The sequence below is a fragment of the Antechinus flavipes genome, chromosome 2 (genome assembly GCF_016432865.1).
Source record: "Antechinus flavipes isolate AdamAnt ecotype Samford, QLD, Australia chromosome 2, AdamAnt_v2, whole genome shotgun sequence".
NCBI lineage: Eukaryota > Metazoa > Chordata > Mammalia > Dasyuromorphia > Dasyuridae > Antechinus > Antechinus flavipes.
The window spans coordinates 243,314,772-243,340,664 of NC_067399.1; the positions used below are offsets into that span (position 1 = coordinate 243,314,772).

The 25,893-nt window shown below is 36.0% G+C and overlaps 1 protein-coding gene across 1 annotated transcript; it reads left to right on the top strand.

Moving 5' to 3' along the window:
- Positions 1-341: 341 nt before the first annotated feature.
- On the top strand, positions 342-16,367 carry FAM210B (family with sequence similarity 210 member B). Its single transcript, XM_051976621.1, has 3 exons — positions 342-703; positions 12,345-12,517; positions 13,419-16,367. The coding sequence occupies exons 1-3, from the start codon at positions 491-493 to the stop codon at positions 13,633-13,635; spliced, it is 603 nt and encodes a 200-aa protein (XP_051832581.1). The 5' UTR covers positions 342-490; the 3' UTR covers positions 13,636-16,367.
- Positions 16,368-25,893: the final 9,526 nt, after the last annotated feature.

Consider the following 25,893-nt stretch of genomic DNA (forward strand, 5'->3'; position numbering starts at 1 on the left):
CAATTGCATGATGAGGGGGAGAAGGCAAAGCGCTCCAGGATGTTTGCCAAGAGAAGCCCAAAGTGGGTCACGAAGAGTCAGACAAGACCGGACACACACAGCCAAAGCTGAGGGTTCTTTGCGCCCCACTTGGCATTGTTCTAGTCCTAACAAACTAAGGCTCAATGAAGAAAGTCCCGTTCTCCTCCCCTCAGTCAAAAACCACCCATTTTGAAAGTTCATAAGTCTTTCTAGAGGCACCTTCCTCAGCCGGCGTGGGTTCCCAAGGCCTCCTCCGTTTGCCCGGACCCCCGAGTGAGCCGGGACGGAGAAGGTACGGTCTCTTTAAGGGGGGAGGAGGGGACTACTGGGAAACACCCACTCGGCCCGGTTCCCGGGAGGGAAAAGGAGAGAAAGGGCCAGGAGTGACAGGACGGGGCGGGGCGGAGCGGAGTGGGCAGGGAGGTGGCCCCTAACGCTCCGGTTCACCCTCACCCTGCGGGCGGACACCATGGGCTGGCTGCTGGCCGTGGTCGCAGGCCGGGGGACCGCCGGGCTTCGACTCCGCCTGGGGCGTCTGCTAGGCAGCCCTCTCGGGGCCGCCGCCCCCCCGGCCCCGCGCTCTCCGCTCCTGCTCGGGCCTAGCCCGGTGCACGCTCAGATAAGCCTTCTTGGAAGCGGGGGCGGCCGGAGCAGCGTTCGCGGCAGCACCACCGGCCCCCAGGTGAGACCCTTGCCTGTCCCAGGCGCGCGGGCATTGCAGCCCTCTCGGCTCTTCTCTCCGCTCCCACCACCCCCAGAAGTCCTGCGTGCACCCGGTCCCCTCTCCATCCCTCCCGCGCCTCCGAGGGGGATTGCACAGCCCAGGCTCCCTGCTTCCCCCTTCCCCACCCCCACTATTTAGAGACGCGAAAGATAGGCAACATCTTGGGGTTCCATGTATCCAATGTTCGGGACGGACTGGAGGAAAGGGAAGAAAGAAATGAGCATTTATTATTAGTTCCCACAACACTCCTGTGAGGTAGAGACTGTTATTCCCATTTTACAGATAAGGCAACCGAGAAAGACAATATAACTTGCTCAGGATCGCACATAGACTGAGTTTCTAAAGTTGAATTTGAATCGGCATTCTCCTGATTCCAGACTTCCCTCTATCCTTGTTCTATATGGCTGCCTCTGAAGGAAAGGGTGGGGGTCGACTCTCGGGTGGGACTGCTGAAAGGCTATGGCTTAAAAAAAAAAAAAAAAAAAGGACTAGACTTAAAAAGCCAATGCCTTTAAACTTGTATTTATTAAGCACTTACGATGTTCTTGGTACTTTAAGGAGAAGGGAATGGGCATTTATCTAGTGCCACTGTGTGGCACTTTACTGATTTTTTTTCCCATCAGCTGTGCCAGTTAGTTGCTAATTAGGTTATTAATCCCCATTTTATGATTGAGGGAAACAGTTAAGTGACATCATCAAGTGTCTTCCCTTCTCTATGCATTAGATGCCTCATTAAAAGATTTCACCTCAGATCCCGTTCTCTTGGAGCTAATATAGTGGAGGCAGCATCAGGATCCAAATAACTTTGATATAAGAAAAAAATGAGATAAATGTGAAGGAGAGATGGAGGGAGTTCCTGGTCAGGGTCAGGATCAAGGAAAGTGTCAGACAGAATTCAACTGAGGATCATGGAGAGATTAACAGTAAAAGGTCCTAATCAGGAGAAAGCTGGGGAAAAAAGGGTAAGTTTCAACCCTTTCCACTTATCAGCTGTTTAACCCCTGAATAAGTGATTTATTTTCTGAGATCTTCAATTTCTTCCTCTACAATCACAGTAAAAAATACTTTTACTTCCTAGCTCATGGGATTATTTTAAGAAAAGTATTTTGTAAACTTTAAAACACTGTATCAATAAATGTATAATAGTATTGTTCTCCTCTTCACTGATCCTGAGATCTTTCAGAACAGAGCATGGGAATAGTAAACTGTTGCCCAGAATTACCTCCTAAGTTAGGAAATCTGTGTTTTAGTTCCAGTCCTGAACTAAATTCTCTACTATTCCCTCTTCTGATACACAAACTGAGCAGACTATGCTAATGACCCTGTGGTCTGCTCTGAACTCCAGGCCTACTATTGCAATAGGTCCACCTGCCAGAATTTGAGTTGAAAAGGGCTTTTGGTATCTAATCAACCTCAAAGAATCATTATTTTTTGTGTAGGGGAATTTAGTCAATTGTCTAGCCTTATAGATTAAGCTTCCTCCTGTCAGCTCTAGCCTTCAGATCCATGCTGATTAGAATGTCCTTCCATGAGAGGCTGGGAAAGAGTCGAAACTTTTAACAGTCTAGGGGAAAAAAAAAAAAAAAAAAATATATATATATATATATATAACATAATATAACAAATATATATTATATCATATACATATAATATAATAAATATATATTATATCATATACATATAATATAATATATATATATATATATAAATAAATGAAAGGCTTGGTTGTGATTGCATTGCTGAACCAAAGGGGAAAGAGCTTTTTTTGAAACTTTCATGAGATACTGTCCTTGATTTCAGAACAAACTGTTAGGAACACAGAGTAAGTGTTTTTAAGTTGTTCATTTCCCATCTGTACATTCCCTAAGTATGTAGAAAAAGGGGGGAAGGGTAAATGAGAGCCTGAAAGTTCCTGATAACACCTGCCTATCTTTGAAGCCCTGGACATTTGAGAGGGCTGTGACAGAGAGATTTGGCTCTAGATAATTCAGCTCCCTGGTGTGTTCTCTCCCTCTCCCTTTTCCTCTCCCTCTCTCCCCCTCCTTCCCTCTCTCCTTTTCTCCCTCTCCTTCTCTTTTCCCCCCTCTTTCTCCTCCTCTTCCTTTCCCTCTTCCTCTCTTTCCTCTCCCTCTCCCTCTCTCTCTGTCTTTCTTGCTCTCTCTTGCTCTCTTCCCTTCTCTCCCTGTCCTTTCCTCCGTCTCCCCTCCCTCCCCTATCTTCCCCTTTTTTCTTTCTTCCTCTCTGCTATACCCCCCCCATCCACTTTGCAACTGACTCTCCCAGACATATAAAACAGATCTTCCCTTTATTTAGAAGAGAAAAAGAGCTTTAACTAGTAAATACAGAATATAGAGTCCATACTGAAGAGTGCCTGTCTGGGATATGAATGAAATCAAGGAATTGAGTCAGATCTCCAAAAACACACTCCCAGCAGAGCCACAGCAGCTGCTACACTCTTGGTCAGAGAAGTGGAGGAGACATAATATAATGAGAAGGGAGCCAGACCTGGATACAAATCCCATTGCTGATGATTCCTAGCTGTATGATCACAAAAAAGACCCTTATCCTCCCCGTTTCCACTGTATGGAGTTGTCCTAAGGCCCATATTAGATGATGTGTTTAAAGGACTTTCTAGATATTAACATACTTTATAAATGTTATTAGAAATTGTTGTTAGTACTTTCCCTATCCTGCATATAGCTGCTGAATAAGAGACCTTTGGGCACATGTGCACTGGGAGGTCTTTTCAGCTTCTCCCTGTGCATCAGCATGGCTACTGTGATGGTTACCCAGCCTTCTCATCCTTCCTCCAACTTTTGCACCTCCTGCAAGGGAAAACTGATCTGTTTTACATCACAAAGTCCAACTCTCCAATGCAGCTACTTCTCAGAATATCTTTGCCCATCTTAGAGCTGTGGAATAGCAGAAGGGGATGGGGAGAATGTTTCACACCCCCTAGTGCTTCCTTTTAGTTTCTAAACAGGAGTAGAAAAGTGTGATACAATGGGGAGAGTTGCTTTTTTAGACTTGGGATCTAGATTTGATCCTGATTCTTCTATTTAGTATCTATATATTTCTAAGCAAGTCATTTTAGGTTTCCTAAGCCTATTTCTTCAGCTCTAAGATGAGAATATTGGACTAGATGACCTCTGAAGTTTCTTCCAATTTTAAGCCATGGATAATGAATAAATTGTATTTCCAGGTTGATTCTCTCTAAAAATCTAACACAGGATAATGGCACAAAGCCTAACTTTAGCATAACACCTGACATGTATTCAGTTCAATGAATGGATAATTAGTTTAAACAAAGCTTTGGAAAGCAAGTTTGAAGTAATAAGGAATTGAGAGAGTACAGAGTTAACTTCATTTAAATTCTAAATGTTGTTAGCCTTATATAGTTTTTGTTTGGTCCTGAGAAAAATTGCATAAAATGTAAGAGGAAAAAAATAGACTAAACAACTCTATGGTAATGAATACCATCTAACAGTTCTGTCTTTGCCAATGTTAAATGCCTATTAGAAGATAGAAGAGGGAAAATAAATGGGATTTTTAAAAAATCTCTTTCCTCAAAATCAGAGTTTCTTAACCTGAGGGCTTTGTGTATTCCTTGGAAATCTATAACTAGAGTTTTAGAGGGTCCATGGATTTAGGTGAGGAAAAAAGATAACGTTTTTTATTTTCATTCATCTTTAAATAAAATCCAGCTTTCCCAAAGTTAAAAAAAATTATTCCAAGAAAATGTCTTTGGTTTTCATCAAATAATCATAGGGGTCCCTTACATACAAAAAAAGGTTAAGAACCCCTGCTGTAAACCATCAAGTTGTCTATCATCCTTGAATTTTAAAAGCCTTGCTCTTAATTTGTAGGGACTGAAATAAAAATCCTTTGGGATAACTAGAACATCACGTATCAAAATTGTGCCAATTCTATAGTGAAATATCAAAGGAAGAAAGGGCCTTTGGAATGCCCTAAATATCATGTTAGACTGAATACTTCTGCACTTTTCTCCAGAAATCTAACTTTTATAAAAATTGTATGACTAAAATGGGTATTTTTTGGGGGGGTTTTTTGTTGTTGTTGTGTTTTTTTTTTTTTTTTTTTTTTTTGCTGTGTATAGGTATATATGCATGTTTTTCCCTTTCAAGGTCTTTTTTGAGATCTGTGGTATGTTAGAAGGCATTCTATATTGACATTAGTACATTATATTTGAAATGTCCTCAAATGAAACTGCAGAGTGAATTTTGGAATGGAGGGACAGTTTAATTTTAGTTTAATTTTACTTTGGCATCTACAGCAAAGTATTGAAAGAATTAAGAAAAAGTAGTTGAAATTCCAGTAGATTTGGGATGGAAAATATCATCCTCATCTAGAAAGAGGATTGTGGAGACTAAATGTAGATTGCATTTTGGTCTGATTTTTCTTGTGCATGACAAATGTGGAAATATAGTATATATGTAAAAGGATTGTACATGTTTAAACTATTTCAGATTGCTGTCTTGGAGAGAGGAAAGGTAAGGGAGAGAGAAATTTTGGAACACAAAGTCTTACAAAAATGGATATTGAAAATTATTTTTACATTTTATTTGGAAAAATAAAATACTATTGAAAAGAGAAAAAGAAAAAGTGATCCAAGCTTTGATTCTTTTGGGGGAATCTATTTTGGCATGTTTCTTTACCAACAGAGAAACCTTTGATATATCTTCCTTAATTTAAACAGACTAAGAAGAAAAATGGCCCTTATCTTCATTAAGACATGGGACTCTATTCTGAAACTATCTTCTGTGTTAACATAACTTGTCATTTAACTCATTCCTATTGCATTTTGCACCATCCCCTAAGAAATGAAATCCCCTTTTGTATGAACTTTAAGGTGAATAACACAACTTCTCTTTAACATTAGCCTGATTTAGTATTTAAAATATGTGGTAAAAAAAAGTTTAGTTGATGCTATCCAAGACTGGAATATAATGGAGGATTATATAATGGAGGAATTGTGGATTATGAGAGACTCAGTAATTCTGGACTCAGAATACTTTTATTCCCACAATTGCTGTTGCTCTGTTAACTGTTCACACCCCACATACTCTTGATTATTCACACAAAACAGATATTATTAAAACCTACCCCTGTGATAATATTCTTGTCTTCGACCATTATCAAGTACTCTTTGGATCACCTACTGGTTCCTAGGTTCTAGACCCAGAAGCTTTGCCATTTTCTAGCCATTATTAATACCTTTTATTGTTGTAGGTCTGTTGTCCCCTGTTAAAAGATTTGGTTAGATGGTGTTTAAGATCCTTTGAAGTCCTCAAAATCTGATTCATTGCTTAACAGTAATCGATCAAGTGATCAAGTTATTTCTTAAAAGTTAATATGTGTTAGGCACTGTACTAGTCTCTGGTGACCCAAATACAAGTTATAAAACACTCTGCACTCAATCTGGGCAATATGAGATTATAAAAACAGAAGGAAGTGGTTCCTGCTAAAGAATTGTTCTTTTCAGAAATTTTGACAATTCTTATTCTGGAGTAAAACGTGTGAGTATATAAACTGTCATAATATGTACCTGAGACCCTTTACTCTCAGGCTGCTTCCTCCTTAAATCATAGTCTGGAAGCATAGATGGAGGCTAGAGTAACCAGGAGTAATAGGGAAGGAGGAGAGAGGGGAAGAAAAAGGAATGAAGTAAAGAACTGAAGATAATGTAGAGACCAGTATTATCAAACTCAAATAGAAGATTAGGAAGTCACATAGTAGGGACAAGTAGGGTCTTTGATACCTTTGGTGATGGAGTTGGTATTGTTATTCATTATTAATTTTTGATGAGGATTAATGATTTCTGAAGGGTGATATCTTGACTTGCAAATGAATTGGATTTAAGTGAGGGAGTGCTGGACAAAGTCATCAATTCACTCCTCCAGAGCCATCTAGGTCCAGTGGCTAAATATGGATCAGGATGACTGAAGGTGATCTTAGATATGTGGGAGACTTTGGCCTTTTAAGCTAAAGTCTTTTCCGGGTCTCAGTTTGTCTGAGGCAACACTTATTCAGTAATTAAAGGCTAGCTAAGGAATTGAAAGAATACCTCACTTGTATCCCAAAGAGATCATAAAGGAGGGAAAGGGACCCACTTGGGCAAAATGTTTGTGGCAGCCCTCTTTGTAGTGGCAAGAAACTGGAAACTGAGTGGATGCCCATCAGTTGGAGAATGGCTGAATAAGTTGTAGTATATAAATGTTATGGAATATTATTCTGTAAGAAATGATCAGCAGGATGATTTCAGAGAGGCCTAAAGAGACTTATATGAACTGATGCTGAGTGAAATGAGGAGAACCAGGAGATCATTGTATACAACAACAAGAAGACAATCAATGAGATGATTCAAACCAGTTCCAATTGTTCAGTGATGAAGAAAGCCATCTACACCCAAAGAGAGGCCTGTGGGAACTGAGTGTGGTCCACAACATAGCATTTTCACTTTTTTTTGTTGTTGTTTGCTTGCACTTTGTTTTCTTTCCCATTTTTGTCCTTTTTAATCTGATTTTTCTTGTACTGCATGATATTTGTGGAAATATGTCTAGAAGAACTGCACATGTTTAACATATATTGGATTACATGCCATCTAAGGGAGGGAATGGGGAACAGAAAGTTTTGCAAGGATAAATCTTGAAAACTATGCATGCATATGTTTTGAAAATAAAAAACTTTAATAAAACGAAAGGCAGGAAGGAAGGAGGAAGGGAAGGAGAGAAGGAGGGGAGGAAAGGATGGAAGGAGGGGAGAGAGGAGAGAGAGGGAGGGAAGAAAGGAAACTCCAAATGGAGGATATCCTAAAAAAAAAAAAAAATCAGGTGTTCCACTCTAATACAGCCCAAGAAGGCTAAAAAGCAGGACAGTTCATTAGGTACTTCAAAGGTATGTGAGATGTATATAGTATATATGGTATAGGACAACTATCTAGCTCTACCCCCTTTCCTCCCATCAAAATGCCAAATGAATTGGGTCCATGCAAAGTTTGTAGAAGATGAGGAAGCAGATAGTTTTCTTCAAACACAACTATGAGAGAAGGCATGTCTAGATCATTTGCACAACAGTCATCCTTTCCACCATCTTGATTTATACATACTTCATGCTCTATAATCTTTTTTTATCCAGAAATTTTACAAGACTATAGGAACTCATTTCATTAAACACCTGCTGTGTCTCTATGCTAAATGCTAGGATTATTAAAAACAAAACAAAAAACAGGAGCTTACAGTTGGAGAATGGCTGAATAAGTTGTAGTATATGAACGTTATGGAATAGTATTCTGTAAGAAATGACCAGCAGGATGATTTCAGAGAGGCCTGGAGAGACTTACATGAGCTCATTTGAGCTACATCTTGTAAAACAGTACTGTCAAAAAAAGAGAAAGCATTAACAGCTAAGGGAATTGGGAGATGGCACCCAAGTGGAATCTTATAAGAAGTTCTAGATTCTGAGAAGTAGAGGTGAGGAGTAAACTCATTCTAGGCCGGGGGACCATTGTCTGCAAAAGCATGGAGAAAGGAGATGAAAGGCCAGGGAGCACTCTGGGAAGGGGAAAGTAATATAAATATCCAAATGTCCATAATATTTGATCATCTTGTTTAATAGAAATAAAACTAAGACCTCATCCTTCTTAGCTCCACTCCTTGCTTTTATATATAGATTTGTATATGTATAACTATATATAAATACACACCTGTATGTGTACAATGGATAATCAAAGAAAATTAAATGTTATGTAATCCATTATATAATAACTAATAATATATATTTTTTGATTTTCATTGATTATTCATTAGGGATATTGGTCTATTATTTTCTTTCTCTGTTTTGATTCTCCCTAGTTTATATATATATTCAGACCATATTTATATCATAGAAGGAATTTGGAATTGGTTTTTCCAAACCAAATATTTATTCTTTAAAGGTTTGATAGAATTCCTTTCTAAATCCATCTGGCCTTGAAGAATTTTTTGGTTTTGGTTTTTTGGTTGGGTTTTTTTTTTTGGGGGGGGGGGTTGGCTTTGAGGGTACATTTATGGCTTGTTCAAGTTCATTTTCTGTGATAGTATGTTGTTTTATTAAGTTGGGCATTTATATTTTTGTAAATATTCATCCATCTCATTTAATTGTCAGTTTTATTGGAAAATAAATTTGGTGAAATAGTTCTTGATAAATGTTTTCATTGTGAACTTTTAAAATATTTGATACTAGTAATTTGTTTTTTCCCTTTTTAAAAAAATCAAGTTAGCTAATGTTTTATCTATTTGAGAGTAGGAGTGGGGAAAAGCCTTCAAAAAACAAGCTTTTTTAGTTTTTTAATTCATTGAGTCTTATTTTTTTAATTTCAGTTTTATTAGTGTCTTCTTTGATTATCAAGACTTCTGTTTTGATATTAAATTTGTGTGATAACTTTTCTGGTTTTCTTGAATTTTTTTATTTACAAAACCAATTCATTGAGCTTCTCTTTGTCTCCTTTGATTATGAAAATGTTTAGAGATATAAATTTTCACTTAGAAGTTTACTTTGGCTTCATCCCTAAATTTTTATGTTTTTTTATTCCCATTACCCTTAATAAAATGATCAATTGTTGAAATTGTTCTTTAGCTAACTCATTCTTAGAATTCAGTTATTTATTAGTCATTTAATTTTAATAATTTTAGTGGCCCTTTTAAAATATAATTTTTATAAATTTTGTGATACACAAAAGATACATTTAATATTTCTTCTTTTCCACATTTACTTGTGAAGATTTTATGACCAAATAAGAGGTCAATTTTTATAAGTGTCTTGTATATCGAAAATATGTGTGTGCTTCTTTTTATTCTCATTCATTAATCCCCAAGGATCTGTCAAAATTTCAAAAATTGTTTTCAGCTTATTAACTTTTTTATTAGATTTACCTGGGACTCCCATTATAATAGTTTTGTTGTCTCCATATAATTTAATTTTAAAAAGTATTTTAATGTTATGTCATTTGACATGTATACATCTAATATTGGTATTAATTCTTTATCTGTTACCTTTTAGTAAAATGTAATTTCTCTCTTTTAATTCAGTCTGGTTTTACTGGGGTTTTTTAAATCTAAGATCATGCTTGTTATCCTTATCTTTTTCTACTTCAGCTGAAGCATGATAGATTTTTCTCCTTATTTTAACTTTGTGTACTTCTTTCTGTTTCAAGTATTTTTTATAAACCACTGGGTTCATTCAGCCCATTCACATTCACTGTTATGATTATTAATTGTCTATTATCTTCATTTCTCTATTTGTTTCCTTCCCCTCTTTATAAAGCAGATTTGTTTGTTTTGCTTAGAATTAAACTTTCCCTTAGTTTACCCTTCCCCTTATTTCCTCCTTTTTCATCTCCTATTTCTCTTCTATTTCCTTCTGGAGTTAAATGTATTTCTATATTCGTGTGTGTGTGTGTGTGTGTGTGTGTGTGTGTGTGTGTGTGTGTGTCTGTGTCTTCCATTCTTTAACCACTTCATGTTAGAGTGAGATCTAAATGTTACCTAGTCCCCCAACCTTTCCTCAATTTTTGTGTAGACTTCTACTTTGCATTCCAACTATGCATGATAATTTCCTCCATATTTTCTCTTCCTTTTTCTCTCTCCTGTATTTTTCTTCCCCTCACTTTCCATTTTTCATTTAGGATTATCAGATCATATCAAAACAACTCCTACACCCTCTATCTAATTATGACCTCTGATATCACTATAGAGTTCTGAGAAACACCAGTATCTTCTCTCCATTTGAAAATGAAAAGTGTAGGAGTTGTTTTGCTATGTTTTGAAAATACAGGGGGCAGCTAGGTGTGCAGTGGATAGAGCACCAGCCCTGAAGTCTGTGTGACTCTAGGCAAGTCACTTAACCCCAATTGTCTCAGCAAAAAAAAAAAAAGAAAGAAAAGAAAGAAAAGAAAAGAAAATACAAGTAATTTATGCTTGTTTAGTCTCTTATTATTGCTCATTATGTTGACTTCGTTATGTTTCTTTAGTCCTGTATTTATATATTTTTTTTTCTGTATTTATATTTTAAAGTTTCTATTCAACTACATTTATCAGAAATATATAGGAATTCTATAATTCAACAAAGGTTCAATTTTCCCCCAGTTTTGCCTGGTGTAAGGAGTATGAGAAGTTAAAATATTTCCAGCCAGTCACCACATGAATCAAGGAACTAGCTAAACAACAAATTTTCTGATAAAAGGGCCTGAACTGGCCCAAACCAGCTAGACTACATGATAAGGCACAAGCCTTTTGACATGTGGAATGAATGAATAAAAAGGATTGTAAATTTTTGAGATCCACAGTGCCTGACACATAGTATACTCTTAATAAAGATTTTATAATAAATACATTCTATATTTCATCTCTCAATTTGATATTTTCTCCACTTCCTTGGCTTTTGGGGATGCCCCAACTATAAATTCATAAAGCAGATTTCTTTCTTCTATAATGTATTAGCATCTTTTATTTTCAATCACCTTTAATTTCAAATGTATCCCTTTCTCTTTCCTCTCCATATCAAGCTATACCTTGGGATAAATAAAAAAGAAAGCGGTGGGGAGAGAATTTCCCAAATCCTGTAGTGATGTATGGTCTGAATCTCCCATTTTTCAAAGAAAGGAAGTGGCTTTCATAGGAATCAAATTTGACCATTATACCCACACAGCATTTAGCTTGGGGGGGGGGGGGGAGGGTGTTCTTTTCACTTATATTATGTATATTATTTTCCTGGTTCTACATTTTGACTTTCCATCAATTTATGCCAGTCTTCCCATTTTCCCTTGAAATAATCATTCTTACACCATAGAAATACCCCATTACATTCTCATACCACAATTTGTTTAATCATTTCCCACTTAATGAATATCTACCTTGTTTCTAATTTTTTACTACCATAAAAAAGTATTTCTCTCAATATTTTGGTATATGTGGAAAATTTCTTTATAGCTTTAATTGTGGATTATATGCCATAAGCTAGGTGGATTCAGGTGGCATAGTGAATACAGTACTAACCCCGAAATCAGGAAGACCTAACATCAGCTGCAGCCTGAGACATTTACTATATGGGTGACCCCAGGCAAGTCACTTAACTTATATTTACCTCAGTTTTCTCATCTGTAAAATGAGTTTAATAATTGCACCTACCTTCCAGGGTTGTTATGAGGATTAAATAAGATAAAAATCAGAAAATAGCACAATGCCTAGCACATAGTAAACTCTATTTAAAATGTATATACTATGTAGATAGAATATAGATACCATAATTTACACCATAAATGTTAGCTATTTTTATTATTATTAAAACACTTAGCACAGTGCCTGACACATAGTAAGCTCTATATAAATGTTAGGTAAAACTATTAAATTAATAAAGATAGAGCTAGAATCTTGATCTTCCCTGACTCTCAGTTCAGGGTTTTTCCACACTATTCCTGCTTTGTTATTTCCCAGAATTTTTGTGAGAATCAAATGAGATAATGCATTCAAAAGCCCTCTATGTGGGATTGGATATTATTACTAATTTTTTTTTTATTTCTAACCTTTCTCCCATTTGCATACAGGATCCAAAGAAAACAGAGAAAGCACTCCCAGATGCCAGCCCTGGGGATGAGAGCAAACAAAGCAAACACCAACAGCTGAGAAAGGTTTTTAAAGAATATGGAGCCGTGGCTGTTTGCCTGCATATTGGGATCTCATTAATATCTTTGGGAATATTCTACTTGGTTGTTTCAAGGTATGGCCATACCTTTTTTTTTATATCCCCAATGCTTTGCACACTGAGTACTTAATAAATGCTTATTGACTGCCTATTATAGCATTTGTCTCACATGGTTGTTGTGAGGATCAAGTGAAGTAATATATTTAAAGCATTTTGCAAACCTTAAAGATATATGTGTGTACATATATACATATATAAGCTGCTGTTATCACCACCATCTTCAATATTGGTTGGAAGAAGCCTTAGAAGTCATCCAAATTATTTCCTTCCTTTTATAAAGGGAAAAACTGAGACCTTATGATGTTGATTTGGCCCTGGGCAACATAGGAAGCAGAACCAGCCAGAATCTGAACCCGGGTTCTTTGATTCCAAGTCCACTCTGCATCCCACATTTCTACCAGATGGGACTTGGCATAGTGCAAGTGTACTTGCTCTAGATCAAACCCCCCCACACTCAACCAACTCCCATCCAGATGTTTGCTCTTTATTTCCAGATGTGCATTTTCTCATATTTCCTCTGTACTGCTTCTCTTAACTTCCAGTCTGTAACTATAAGATCTAGATTCCATTTGAATCTCACTTTTTTTCAATTATAAGCACGGATAATATCCCTGTACTCTTTTTCAGAGTGTTATTATGGGGCATAAATAGGATAATGTAATCAAGGTGCTTTATATCCCAAACTTACTCTATTCATATATACTGTTAAAATGAAAGCACCTCTCACATAAGCATATGTATAAACTGAATTCATGCTCACTAGCTTAGTTTTTGCTCACCTCGCTCTTCTCAACACTTAGCACTGCAGGAAATTCTTTTTCCCTCTGTTAAGTAACTTCTAATAATAAGTGTAATTCCCAAGGACTATAGGGTCCTGCTGTGATAATTACATTTTTTTATCTTTTTCTTTTTCCAGCGGTGTGGACATAACTTCCTTTCTCTACAAACTCGGCTTTGCAGAATCGCTTTACAATTCTAAAGTTGTCGCTGGCACTAGTACATTTGTGATGGCTTATGCTGTTCACAAACTGTTTGCTCCAGTAAGGATTAGCATCACGTTATTTTCTCTGCCATTAGTTGTCAGGTACTTTCGGAAGATGGGTTTTTTTAAGGCTCCAGGGAGCAAGCCTTGATTCATAAACACAGCATACAAACTTGTGTCTTAACTCTTAAGCATTTTGTGTGTGTGTGTGTGTGTGTGTGTGTGTGTGTGTATGTATCACTCATTACCATCCCTAGTTTTAAACTTGAAAAACAAATCTCCACTTGACACTGGATAATAAAAATTTGACATAAAAGAAATACACCCACTCAAAGACTGCAAGACTGAGATTCAATGACTTGGCTAAATCAGGACCCAGGTTATGATCCACCTCTTCTGGCTTCTGGACTAGAGGATCTCTGAGTTTCTTTCTGACTCTGATACTCTGTGTTGAGTGAATATCTATACCTCCTATAATGTCAGCAAAACTTAAAAAAAAAAAAAACTGATCCTCAAATAGAACCACTAGATAACTCAATGTTGCTTTTGGAAGGAGATTGATGAGTCTGCACGACTGAAGAAGGGAAAAGCAGCTGATCTCTGAGTGAGTTCAAAAAAAACAGTGATTGAAGCTTACTTTTAGAAATCCTGTCTTCTCTGATACTTGGCAGATTGCCTGTGGATAAATGTGGAATATTGTTTGTGCAGAACAGCTGCACTTCTATGATTAATGAAGGCAAATTTGAGGCTTGACACCATATAATCAGGATCCAAATTAGCAGTCACACTTTGGTGACACTCATTAGTTTTGTTTTGGAACATTTAAAAAACAGTTCCTGGTAATGTTTGCACTGATTTCCAACAGAGCACCTTGGAATGTAAACATTTCAGGATGCTGCCTTCCTTTAATTAAGTTTTCTGGTGGATCTGGGCCCAGCTGCTATTGCATTTCTTTATTCAGGCAAACTTGGGAAAGCATTTTTTCAATAGGAGCTTGGGCATACAGGGCCATTGAGCATCATTTATAGAAACCCTGAAATTAAAGGGATCATAAGCTTATCTGGTTTTGCTGGAATTGAACTTCTAACAGTTTTGAGTTTTATGTCCCAGGGGCTTTTCAACATTAATATATGACCATATGGAAAAACAGCCTCACAAAGTAGTAAATGAGAATTTGACCGTGACATTTGCTTTGAATTGTTCTTGTCAATGTTTAGGCAAGTTTGCGGCTAGGTGGTAAAATGAGTCATCATCTGAATTTCAAAGCCCACTTTAGACACTTAGCTACATGTTCCTGAGCAAGTCACTTAAGCTTTTTCAATCTGAGTTTCTTCATCTGCAAAATATAATAATAGTAGCAAACTCCTAAATAAGATGAGTATCCATGAAATATACAAAACAAATCATGAGAAAACTTTAGACTCTGAGGGAAAATTGTACTTTAGTTATAAAAATTAGCTTGCTAGATTTATAAATTTTTATATTTTGCAAACTTTAGCTCTCATTATTGCTGAAAGAACCATTATGAAGAGTTAGATGACTTTTCTTTAAAGCAATGTATCTTGCACTGAGGGATCTTAAATGGCAATAGATACTTGGTGTTCTGGATTTTAGGGAATTGTTCTTCTAAAAGTGGGTCCACTAAAATGGATAATTTTTTAAATAGTTTAAAACTTTGAGAATTAGACATTTTCTTTTGTAGAGCAGAAGCCTCAAACTCCTCCTTAAAGGCTTGGTTTTGCCTACCACAAAAGGGGAATGTATTAGAATAATTAGTGAAATTGTACTTTCTAGCCTTTCATTCCACTCCCATTTTACCTGCTTCACTACTTTCAAATATTCAGATGCTTGAAGGAGGACTGGAATTTTAAAATACCTTGAAGGACCAAGCTGATTGATGCACAGTATTTTTTGGTTTTTTTGTCCATAAAGCAAAAAAAAAAATAGTAGGTTAAAAATTTTATTTTAAAATAATCAAATTTTTGCAATAACTGATAGGCCTGATTCCAATGTTGAGGATTGTTGTGAAGCTCTGATAAGAATGTGAAATAAAGTATTTTATTTTTGAAAAACAGCATAAATCCTATTGTGGCATATTGTGCTTCAGAGCCCATCTATGTAGTAGTTACAGCCTCTACTAATGGAAAGCACAAATCTGCTGCATGCTTTGAAAAACTGTTGTGTGAATTTTTATGGCTGAAAAATGAAACACTTGGTAATCCACCCATCAGTGATGACTATATTCAGTCAGGTTCAATCTTCAGGTTCACACTCAAGAATTTTCAGCTGGATTGGTACTGCACTGACCCAGCCTTCAGAAAGCCAAGACCATCTTCACATCACTATGAGACATCAGGTGAAGAGCTGAGTAAATGAAGAAGAAAACTCTTAATTGCAATGGTGATTATAAAATTATCTCACCAAGTTTACTGCCATATTACTGTCCAAGCCACCATTCCATTGAATTTTAATTCTCCTTTCTATAGTCAATAAGTAGAATGAATAATCAAAAGGCTTTGGACTCTGAGGGGAAATTGTACTTTAGTTATAGAAATTAACTTGCTCAATGTAAAATTTTATATTTTCATAGTTGGTTTTGAAGGAAATAATGAAAAAAAAAAAAAAGCTAAACTTCAGTCTGCTTGTAAGAACAAACTAAGCTGTTTTTAAAAAAAAATTTCATCCAGTCAGTTATGTCTTTGGGGAAAATAGGATGTATAAACTATTTGAAATATGTATAGAGAAGGCATTTTTGTAAGGCATATTTTGTGTAATGAGAATATTTTTCATCTTAATAATTGTTTGACTTAAAAAGCAGTAGCAAAAAAGAAACTATATTGTACTAGGAGTGTTGCAGAATTATAATAAAATGTTTTATTAGAACCTGTCTGTTTTCTTATCTGGAAAGTTTGTGAGTTAGCCTCCAAAAATTAATTTAAATCTTATGAAAGCCTATGCGTCCTATACACAAATATTTAAAAAGGGCTGGGTTTGGAATTGGGAGACCTGAGTTGTAATCTTGGCTCAGTTGCTTACAACTAGGAGATGTCACTTAAACTCTGTGGACCTCAGTTTCCTCTTTTGTAAAATGAGAGGATTGGACTAGATGTCCTCTTAAAGTATCTTTTAATTTTTAAGCCTTTGCTGAGGGATAGCTAAATGGCAAAGTAGGTAGAGCATAGGCTCAGTCCTCCAAGTTCAAATCCAGCCTCAGATACTTAATATGTACTAGCTGTGTGACCCTAGGCAAGTCACTTAACCCCAACTGTTTTGCAAAAAAATAAAAAAATTTTTAAAGAATTGTGTTACATATATTGTATCTAGGATATACTGTAACCTATTTAACATGTAAAGGACTGCTTGCATCTGGGGGAGGGGGAGGAGGGAGAAAGGGGAAAAATTGGAACAAAAGTGAGTGCAAAGGATAATGTTGTAAAAAATTACCCTGGCATGGGTTCTGTCAATAAAAAGTTATTTAAAAAAAGAAAGAAAGAAAGAATTGTGTTACAGGTAGGGACTGGACCTGTGAGGTCATTAGTATAGGGAAGTCCTAGGTGAGAAAATTCCTCCTATCTGTCATTGTAGGTTTTTCTGCAACTTAACGTTTTAGAAAGTTTTCTGGCACAGTAAAAGGTCAAGGTTAGAATGTATCTAGTATGTGTCAAAAGCAAGACCTGAATCCAAGTCTAATTACTTTCAAGTCCAGCTCCTCATTCACTATATCATTCAGCACCATTTTTCTTCCTTTCTTTCTTCTTCCCTTCCTCCCTCTCTCTCTGTCTCTGTCTCTCTCTGTGTGTATGTCTATTTGTCTTTCTCTCTCTCCTCTCTCCTCTCTTTCCCCTCTCTTTTCCTTTCTTTTTGAAGCAGTAGGGATGACTTGAGTTGCCAGGGTCACACACCTAGTAAGTGTCTGAGGCAGAATTTCAACTTAAATTCTCCTGATTCTAGGACTAGTCTTGGCTCCAGTGTGCTACTTGGCTGCCTCACAATGCATCTTATATGCATAGACAAAAAGGTTACTTCAAATGGGAGAATTTCCACATTGTGATATTCTTCCTTAATCATTACACTATTAATCATCAGGTTCAATTATCAGAATAAATTACTCAATAAATATGTCACTCTCATATATATATATCACTATTCTGGACTTTGAGGAAAAAGAATAAAACAATTTCTACATCTAAATTCCAAGTTTCTGGTGGATTTTTTGTAGATAGCTGATGATAGCTTTGATATCACCACATGAATAGATTTGGAATTATTTCCTCATACATTTTTAAAGCAAAAATAGCAATTCATTGGCTTATATTATTGTTATCTGCAAATCATAGGAACTTTAGACAGCATGTAATAAGATCCAATTACAATTACAAGATTACAGTGTAAAATAACTGATAATGTCAATACAAGTAAAAAAGCATTTACTAAATCCCTACTATATGCCAGGCACTGTATTAGGGCAAAAGAAATAAGCATGTCTTATTCCTAATCAACTATTCCATAACAAAAAAGTTTATGGGTTTCTTAGGTAGAAATAAAGAGGTTTTTTTTTTCCCCTTCAGGTTTAAAAGTAGCTAGCCTTTCACAAGCATAACAAAATCTGTTAAGATAATTGGCATACAAGGCCTATTAAGAATTTAAGTAATGTATACCGTCATCTATAAAGTACAAAACTCTTGGGAGGATTAGAAACAATAATAGTATTTACTTAATGAAGCCTGGAATACAGCTGGCAGTCTGCTCCTTGTTGTTAGCTTCATGGCATGACTGAACATGTGTGAGCAAGTCCCAAACCTTCACTGACAAATGGCATAAAGCCTGGAAATTGACACAGCAAGCAAGACAATTAATAGCTTCTCACTTGCCTTCTCTACCTCTCCAAATAAATGCATACTTTATTATCAAAACATATTGTATGATTTATACCAAAATGCATATCAGTCAGCAATGGTGGGCAGCAGAGGAAATTGCGTGCATTTTTCAAATTCCCAATGAAAATATACCTATAAAACACCAAGAAACATCTATGTGGCAAAATGTCGACTAATTAAGTTTTCTTTTCCGTTGTGTCCAACTCTTTGGGATACTGTGGATTGTAGGGTCCGTGGTGAAGATACTGAAGTTGTTTGCTACTGGAAATGTTCTCTAATAGATTAAATTAAACAAAGATTAAGGGACTTGCCCAGCATCACTCAGCTACTGAGTGTCAGAGGCTTGATTTTCTTGATTCCAGACACAGCATTCTATCCATTGAGCCATTTAGCTACCCAACAAAGGTTTTTTTATTGTTATCCACCATCTTGTATGATTTTATCTTGTGCATGGAAAACAGCATGTAGGAAGAGAGACTTTTAGGCTGCATTCTATCCTGGATCCTTCTTTCTTTCTACCACTACTTAATTTGGTGATTTCATTAGCTCTTCTGTCTTTAAATACCATCTCTATGCTATTGATTCTCAAATCTACCTATACTCTCCAGGGAATCTCTAATCTTACTTCTCCAAATGCTTTTTAGATATCTCAAACTGAATGTCCAGTAGACATTTAAACTCAACATATTCAAAATTATAATCATTACTTTTCCCCTTAAACCCTCCCTCAACTCCACGCTCCCTGTTAAAATAACACTATCCTTCCAGTTTTCCAGGCTCACAGCCTAGGTTTCATCTTTTGACTCCTCACTATATATCCCATGCTCCCCATCGAATCTGTTGTTTAACAATTTTGCCTTTGAAACATCTCTCAAATGTGCTTTCTTCTCTCCCCTGATACTGCCTTCATCACCTCCCATCTATACTACTGATGTGACGTAATCTCAGAAATACTGTTTGAAGGGGAAATGTCCCATAATACTGGACTGAATTCTTATCTTTCACAAGCTTGCTAACTTTTAACACAGAACACAGAGTTCAAAGCAGAATCCATGCAGAAATCTATTTCCAGCTTTTACCTACAGATTTAGGTCTGACATACTCGATTAGTCCTGGGAGTACCCTCCCAATTTTCTTCCCTTTCTCTTTTGGTGCTCCAGAAAGAGGAAAAAAGGGGCGGGGGGATGGGAGGAAGAGGGGAGTACTTCTGTTTTACTATCCTGAGGTCTCTTCTTTTCCAGTTCTTGTCTTTCATTTTTTGCGGAGGCAATTGGGGTTAAGCGACTTGCCCAAGGTCTCACAGCCAGGATGTGTTGTGTCCGAGGCAGATTTAAACTCAGGTCCTCCTGACTTCAGGGCTGGTGCCCTATCCACTGCACTATCTAGCTGCCCCAGTTCTCTTTCCAGGGAAAATCCCAATTCAGAGCTAAACACAAAAGCTACCAGAAGTTCTGGTATGGCACCATTTGTCCATATAGTAACACAGAAATTTCATATTTTAAAAATTCTTTTCCCCAATTAGCCTGGTGATAATCTTCTTACCCTTTTACTATGCTCCACTCTCTTTGGTAAAATGTTGCTTCTACTCTTCCATCTCTTGTTTGGACATTGCTTTAACTCTAGCCTGTTTGAGCCCCATTTGCCAGTAATTGGTGTGAATATTGGACAAAGCAGTGAGTGAATTGAATATGAATGGGACCAGGCTAGTTCAAGTTTACATCTTGGAACTATTTCTTACAGCTTCCCTTTTATACCCCACTATAAGTATATTTTTCTGTTATACATTACTCAAATGCCAGAAAACCACAGAAAGTATAACCAAGGGCTGTGATGTTTCCTTGTTCTTTTAGTCAAGGTTTATCCTGTTTTTTATTTTCTTTTAAAAGATCCTCTGTTCACAAAATAAAATATATTTGGTCATTTTGACTTTATCTCCAATAAACCAAGGGAGCTCGGATATGCATTATTAGCTGTGAAACTGGCTTACCAAGTCCCCTTAAATTCTCCAAGGGGTCTCTCCTTGCTTTGGTCTTCCAAAGGACTTATAGCTGACTCCCCACAGGAAATGATGTAACTGTAATCTCAGAAATGCTGTGCCATTGCTCTAAATTGTCTTGATCATTTAAATTGTATTAAGTATATACTTTTTGTCTCCAAGATGGCTGGCCATAAGTATATTTTACACTTATTATTTTTAGATTATAATTTTATATTACCAAGATATTGACTTCAAAAAGGACACTGGCCTCCTGGCTATTCGAGGAACAAGTTACTTTATCTCTCAACTCTGGAAATTTCTCTTGCTGTCCTCTCTCCCCCCTATGCCTGGAATGCTTTTCCTCCTCATCTCTGCCTACTGGCTTCCCTGCCTTCCAGTAAGATCCAACTAAAATACGGTCTTTTAAAAGAAGCCTTTCCCACCCCCTCATAATTGTAGTACCATCCCCCTGTTAATTATTTAATCTATGTATAACTTGTTTGTACATTTCTCTTTTCTTACTGTCTCACCCACTGTGAGCTCCTTGAGAGCAAGCACTGTATTTTGTTTTGTATCCACAGTACTTAGCACAGTGCCTGGCACATAGTAGGCACTTGATGTTTGATTAATTGAAATACTTTTTTCCCAGTAAAGTACAGTGGGAGTTTGTATTCCTTCTCATATTTTTAATAATAGTCAAAAAACATTTATTAAACATCTACTATGTGTTAAGCATTGTTAAGCATCCAAATAAGAGACAATTCTTGCCCTCAAGCAGCTTACAAGAAGACAACACACAAAAGTATGCTGAAAAGCAGGGGGTGATGGGAAATAATATATCCTACCTGGGAATTGGTAGAACCCAGTTCAAGGAGTGTAACTGTCGGGGGAGGGGTGAGAGTGGGGAGAGAATGGTTAAGCTGTGAACTCTCTTTAAATGGAGACATTGGGAGCCATTCTTTACTCTGCTCTTCGATCAGAGGAGCAGAAAGTACTAAACATACTAAAGTGATGAGAACAAAGCTGATGTAATTTCTCTTCTTGTTACTTTATTTTTAATTTATAGATTAAAACAAGCATTCCATAGCACAAAAAGATGATCACACATGAAAGGGCAAATCTATTATGTACAACTTGCTATTCCTTTTAAATGTATAATAGTTATCATGTAAAATATTTTTTTCTTCCTCCTCCCATAGCTATTAAACAGACATGTATGTATGTAAAATCATTTTGTACATACTCCTGTTTATTAATTCTATAGTGTTTTCCCTCACACATCCTTTGTAATTAAGTTAGGTGTTTATAATAGTCAAAATGACTTGGTCACTCTGTTCTTAATATTACAGTAACTACATGTTCTCTTGGTTCTGCTCATTTTACTCTTCATTATTTTGTACAAATTTGTGTTTTTCTAAGATCATCAAGCTCATCATTTCTTACAGTGATATTCCATCACAATCACATACTATAATTTGTTGAGCCATTCATTCCCCAATTTACTGACATCCTCACAATTTCCAGTTTTTTGCCACTACAAAAAAAGCTGCTAGAAATATTTTAGAACACATAGGTTCTTTCTCTTTTTCCCTAATCATCTTTGTAAATAAAACTAGAAGTGGTATTGCTGGGTCAAAGGGTATAAGCAACTTAACTCTTTGGGTATAATTCCAGATTGCTCTACAAAATGGTTTAATCATTTCACAAATTCCACCAACAATAAATGTGTCCCAATTTTTCCACATCCCTTCCAACATGTCACTTTCCCCTTTAGTCATTTTAGCTAATCTGATAGGTGTAAAATGATGTTTTAATTTGCATCTCCCTAAATCAATAATGATTTAGAACACTTTTTCATATGACTATAAATTATTTTGATTTCTTTGTCTAAAAACTGTCTTTCATATCCTTTGATCACTTATAAACTGGAGAATGACTCATAGATATTACAAAGTTCTTTATATAACTGGGATATAAAACAGTTGAGAAACTGCCTATAAAAAGTTTTTCCCCAGGATTTTCTGCTTTCGTTTTGATCTTGATTACACTTGTTTCATTTATATAAACCCTTTTTAATTTAATGTAATTGAAGTTATTCATTTTACACCTCACTTTGATCTCTTATTATTTCATAAATTGTTTGCCTATCCATGGGTCTCAAAATTTTTAAAAATGTTTTTGTAAAATCTTTCTTAATATTTAGGAATGCAGGGATGGGCTGGTTTAACAAAAGGAAATGTTACTATTATATAACAATAGTAATAGTAAAAAAAATCATTTTATCAATAGGTGCAGAAAAAGCTTTTGATAAAGTTCAACTTATTTCTATTAAAAAAACTTGAAAGTATAGGTATAAATGAATTTTTCCCACAAACATTTCTTCATACTCATTTTTCCTCTACCATTAATGTTTTGAGGTGATACTCCTCATAATCTTATTGTCCTGTTAGGTTTTATAAATAACTACATTTCAAACGAGTGTAACTTTTAATTATCATCTATCTTTCCTTGGTAATTAAATTGTGAATTGAGGCAGTTTCTGGGACTCTTTTCATCTCCTCCTGAGTGTCAACTGCCATCAGTTCATCTTCCCCTAGAGATGGCAATAGTCTATGTTAATGTTTTTTACCTTATTTCATTTCACATTTTTCACTAATACCTTACTTGAACTATTGCAGTTGTTCACCATACCTTCCCATTTTTAAACCTTTAAATTGCTGTTGATTTGTAGTTTGCCTATAATAGTCCCATTGTCTCTCTGAATAAACACCTGATTTTTAAATGAGTCCCATATTGATGACTAGCAATTTTCTGTCTGTTAAGGTGGAATTAATTTAATTTTTTATATGGTTGTTTTGTACTCTCCACATTTGGGACGTTCAGTTTATCTTGTTAAAGGAGCCATATGCTTTAAATACTTTAAAGTTTTGGTGAAATCTACAAATTTTTCACCTCATTATTATTAATCGTGTACCATATTTCCCAACATTTTTCATGATCTCCTCTGAAATAAACACTAATGTATACACACATATATAAAGGCAGTTATCTACACGACAAAATAAATATCAAAGCATTGTTCATGGCTTTGTATATCTTTAATATCCAGCATAATTTTTGAAACAGTTGTTAGATTTGAGCAATTGTGAATTAGGAAGGAGTAAATCACTCCTGAAAATGAGATTTGGGCTTAATTTTTTTTGGGGGGGGCGGGAAGAGGGGGGAAGGAGGGAGAGAATTGAAGTCCAGTATCACATGCTAGTTAAGTACTGGACTAGAAAAAGATGGACTTGAACTCAAGTCCTCCTGTGTCCAGACCTGGTGCTTTATCCACTGTGCCACCTAGCTACCCCCTATATTAATTTTAATTTAATTTAAAATGTCTATTTCTCTCCCTTTCCTCTCTATTTGGATCATGGAGCTAAACCATAACATAAGGAAACTCCTCAAGATAAGCAATGAATGACATAAGATTTAAGAAGCCTCAATCCAACCTGTAACTGAACAGAAATCTCTTCTACATAATACCCCTATTTTGTTTGAAGACTTCAAATGGCAAAGTGTGGGATAGGGTAGGAGTGAGGGCAGTGAGAAGGGAGAAAAACTCACCACCTCTCAAGATAGCCAATTTTCACTTTCAAATAACCCTAATTGTTAGGAAGTTTTTCCTTAGTTTGGGTCAAAATCCACCTCTGTAATTTTCACCCATTGCCCCTCATTCTAATGAAACAAAAAAACCAAAATTAAACAGCACAAAACCAGAGATGCTTGGGATATGACATTAGAGAACTATCCTTCAACTACACTTCTCCCATTCTCCCACAGGTGAGATCTTTCCATGGGGGTGTTCATTTTGGATATGGACCCTGGCTGATGATGCTTCATTGCCCTCCTTGTGTGCTTCTGACTTTCGGGATTTCACCACCTTACCTTTTCTCCCAGTCTCTCCTTTTCAACTTTCTTATGTCTTTCCCTATTAAAATGTTAAATTTCTTAAGGAATTTTTGACTTTCTTTCTATCCCAGGTACTTAACAAATCCACTGGAACAAAGTAAATGCTTGTTCCTGCCTTCCAAATTAACTGAAGCATTAATTGCTGCCTGAGGTCCAATTATATAGCCAGTTGCAAATCCATAGCGTTATAATATTGTTTAGTTCACATCTTTCCGTCTTTTCCACAAGAATAATGAAATTATAAAATTACTTGCTACAAAGTAGTAATGACCTAATATCCTTGTCAAAAAAAGAAACTAAGTTAGTGTGGCATGACTTTCTTGAGTCCATGTCAGTTTTTCAGTCATTGATTTGCTAAATCAGTTGGATGCACCTTTAATTGTTTGCAAAGTCAACAATATTTCCAAAATCTGAGACATTCCAATTCCTAACAGTAAATATGAATAGAGATAACCTGCATAAGCATTAACTTTTTGGATCCTCCACAGTTTAAGTATAAATGGGTCTTGAGATGAAAAAGTCTGAGATTCATTCACAAACCATCCCTTTAATTATATTCAAGAATTCTCCCAGGAATTGCAACCTAATCTGTTTTAGTAACACATAATAGCAAATCACACTTGACACATTACAGTTTGCAAAATGTTGCAAGCCTTATTTAACCCTTACAAACATGAAGTTGCCATTTTCCTTATTTTACAGATGAAAAAAATGAAGCAGGATTCAAATCTAGCTTTTAATGCCTAGAACAAGAACTCCACCCACTATAACATGCTAATTTCTTTTAATGATAAGGGTTAACTCAATCTTGTTATAGTTGAATTCATATTTTCTCTTGTTTTTAGAACTCTTATCTTGCTCAAACACAAATTCAGGGCATTTATGTGGACATCAGAAGCTATGGACTTTTACTACAGACTCCTCTTCCTAGATCTTTATTTTTATTATTTTCTTATCTGTGTATGTTTCAACTAATTTTTTCTACACTATAGCTACTTTTAATGCTAGCAGAATATACAAAGTTGTCTTTCTGTCTCTTTTCAGACTAAAGTCTTAAATTTATACAACTTCAGATAAATAAATACCCTGTCCTCATTAGACATATACCACCTCTGATTAAGTACCTATATTCCAACCCAATATAGAAATCCAAATCCTATTCTTAGACTACAACACTCCTTAGTTAGGAGAGACTTAATTCCCAAATCTAAAGCAGTTCCTCTAAAGTTTTTAGCTTCTTGATCAAGACTTAGTAATCTTTAGCTTTACTATCTGGGTTCTTTCTGACAATTCACCATTAAGTGTATAATAATATTTCCATTTAACAATTCTTAGAATACATTCTACCAAACAAAATGACAAGATGACAACAAAAAAATTTGCTAGCAAGCTGGCATATTGCTGACAGTGACACCTCAGCAGAGTCACGCTGATCATCATCCATCACTTTTTCCTATGATCCTGACATAGGAATTTCACACCACTACTTTAAACTTTTACCCAAATTTCATTTTATCAAAATTCTTTAGCAATCATAAAACTTGTCAGTGAAAGCATTCCCTTTCAGAACTAAAATGTATGTTTGGTATAGTAAGAAAGA

Coding starts and splice junctions, on each gene's coding strand:
- FAM210B (XM_051976621.1), top strand. CDS start 491: ATGGGCTGGCTGCTGGCCGTGGTCGCAGGCCGGGGGACCGCCGGGCTT. Junction 704..12,344: donor GCAGCACCACCGGCCCCCAG/GTGAGACCCTTG, acceptor ATTTGCATACAG/GATCCAAAGAAAACAGAGAA. Junction 12,518..13,418: donor TTCTACTTGGTTGTTTCAAG/GTATGGCCATAC, acceptor TTCTTTTTCCAG/CGGTGTGGACATAACTTCCT.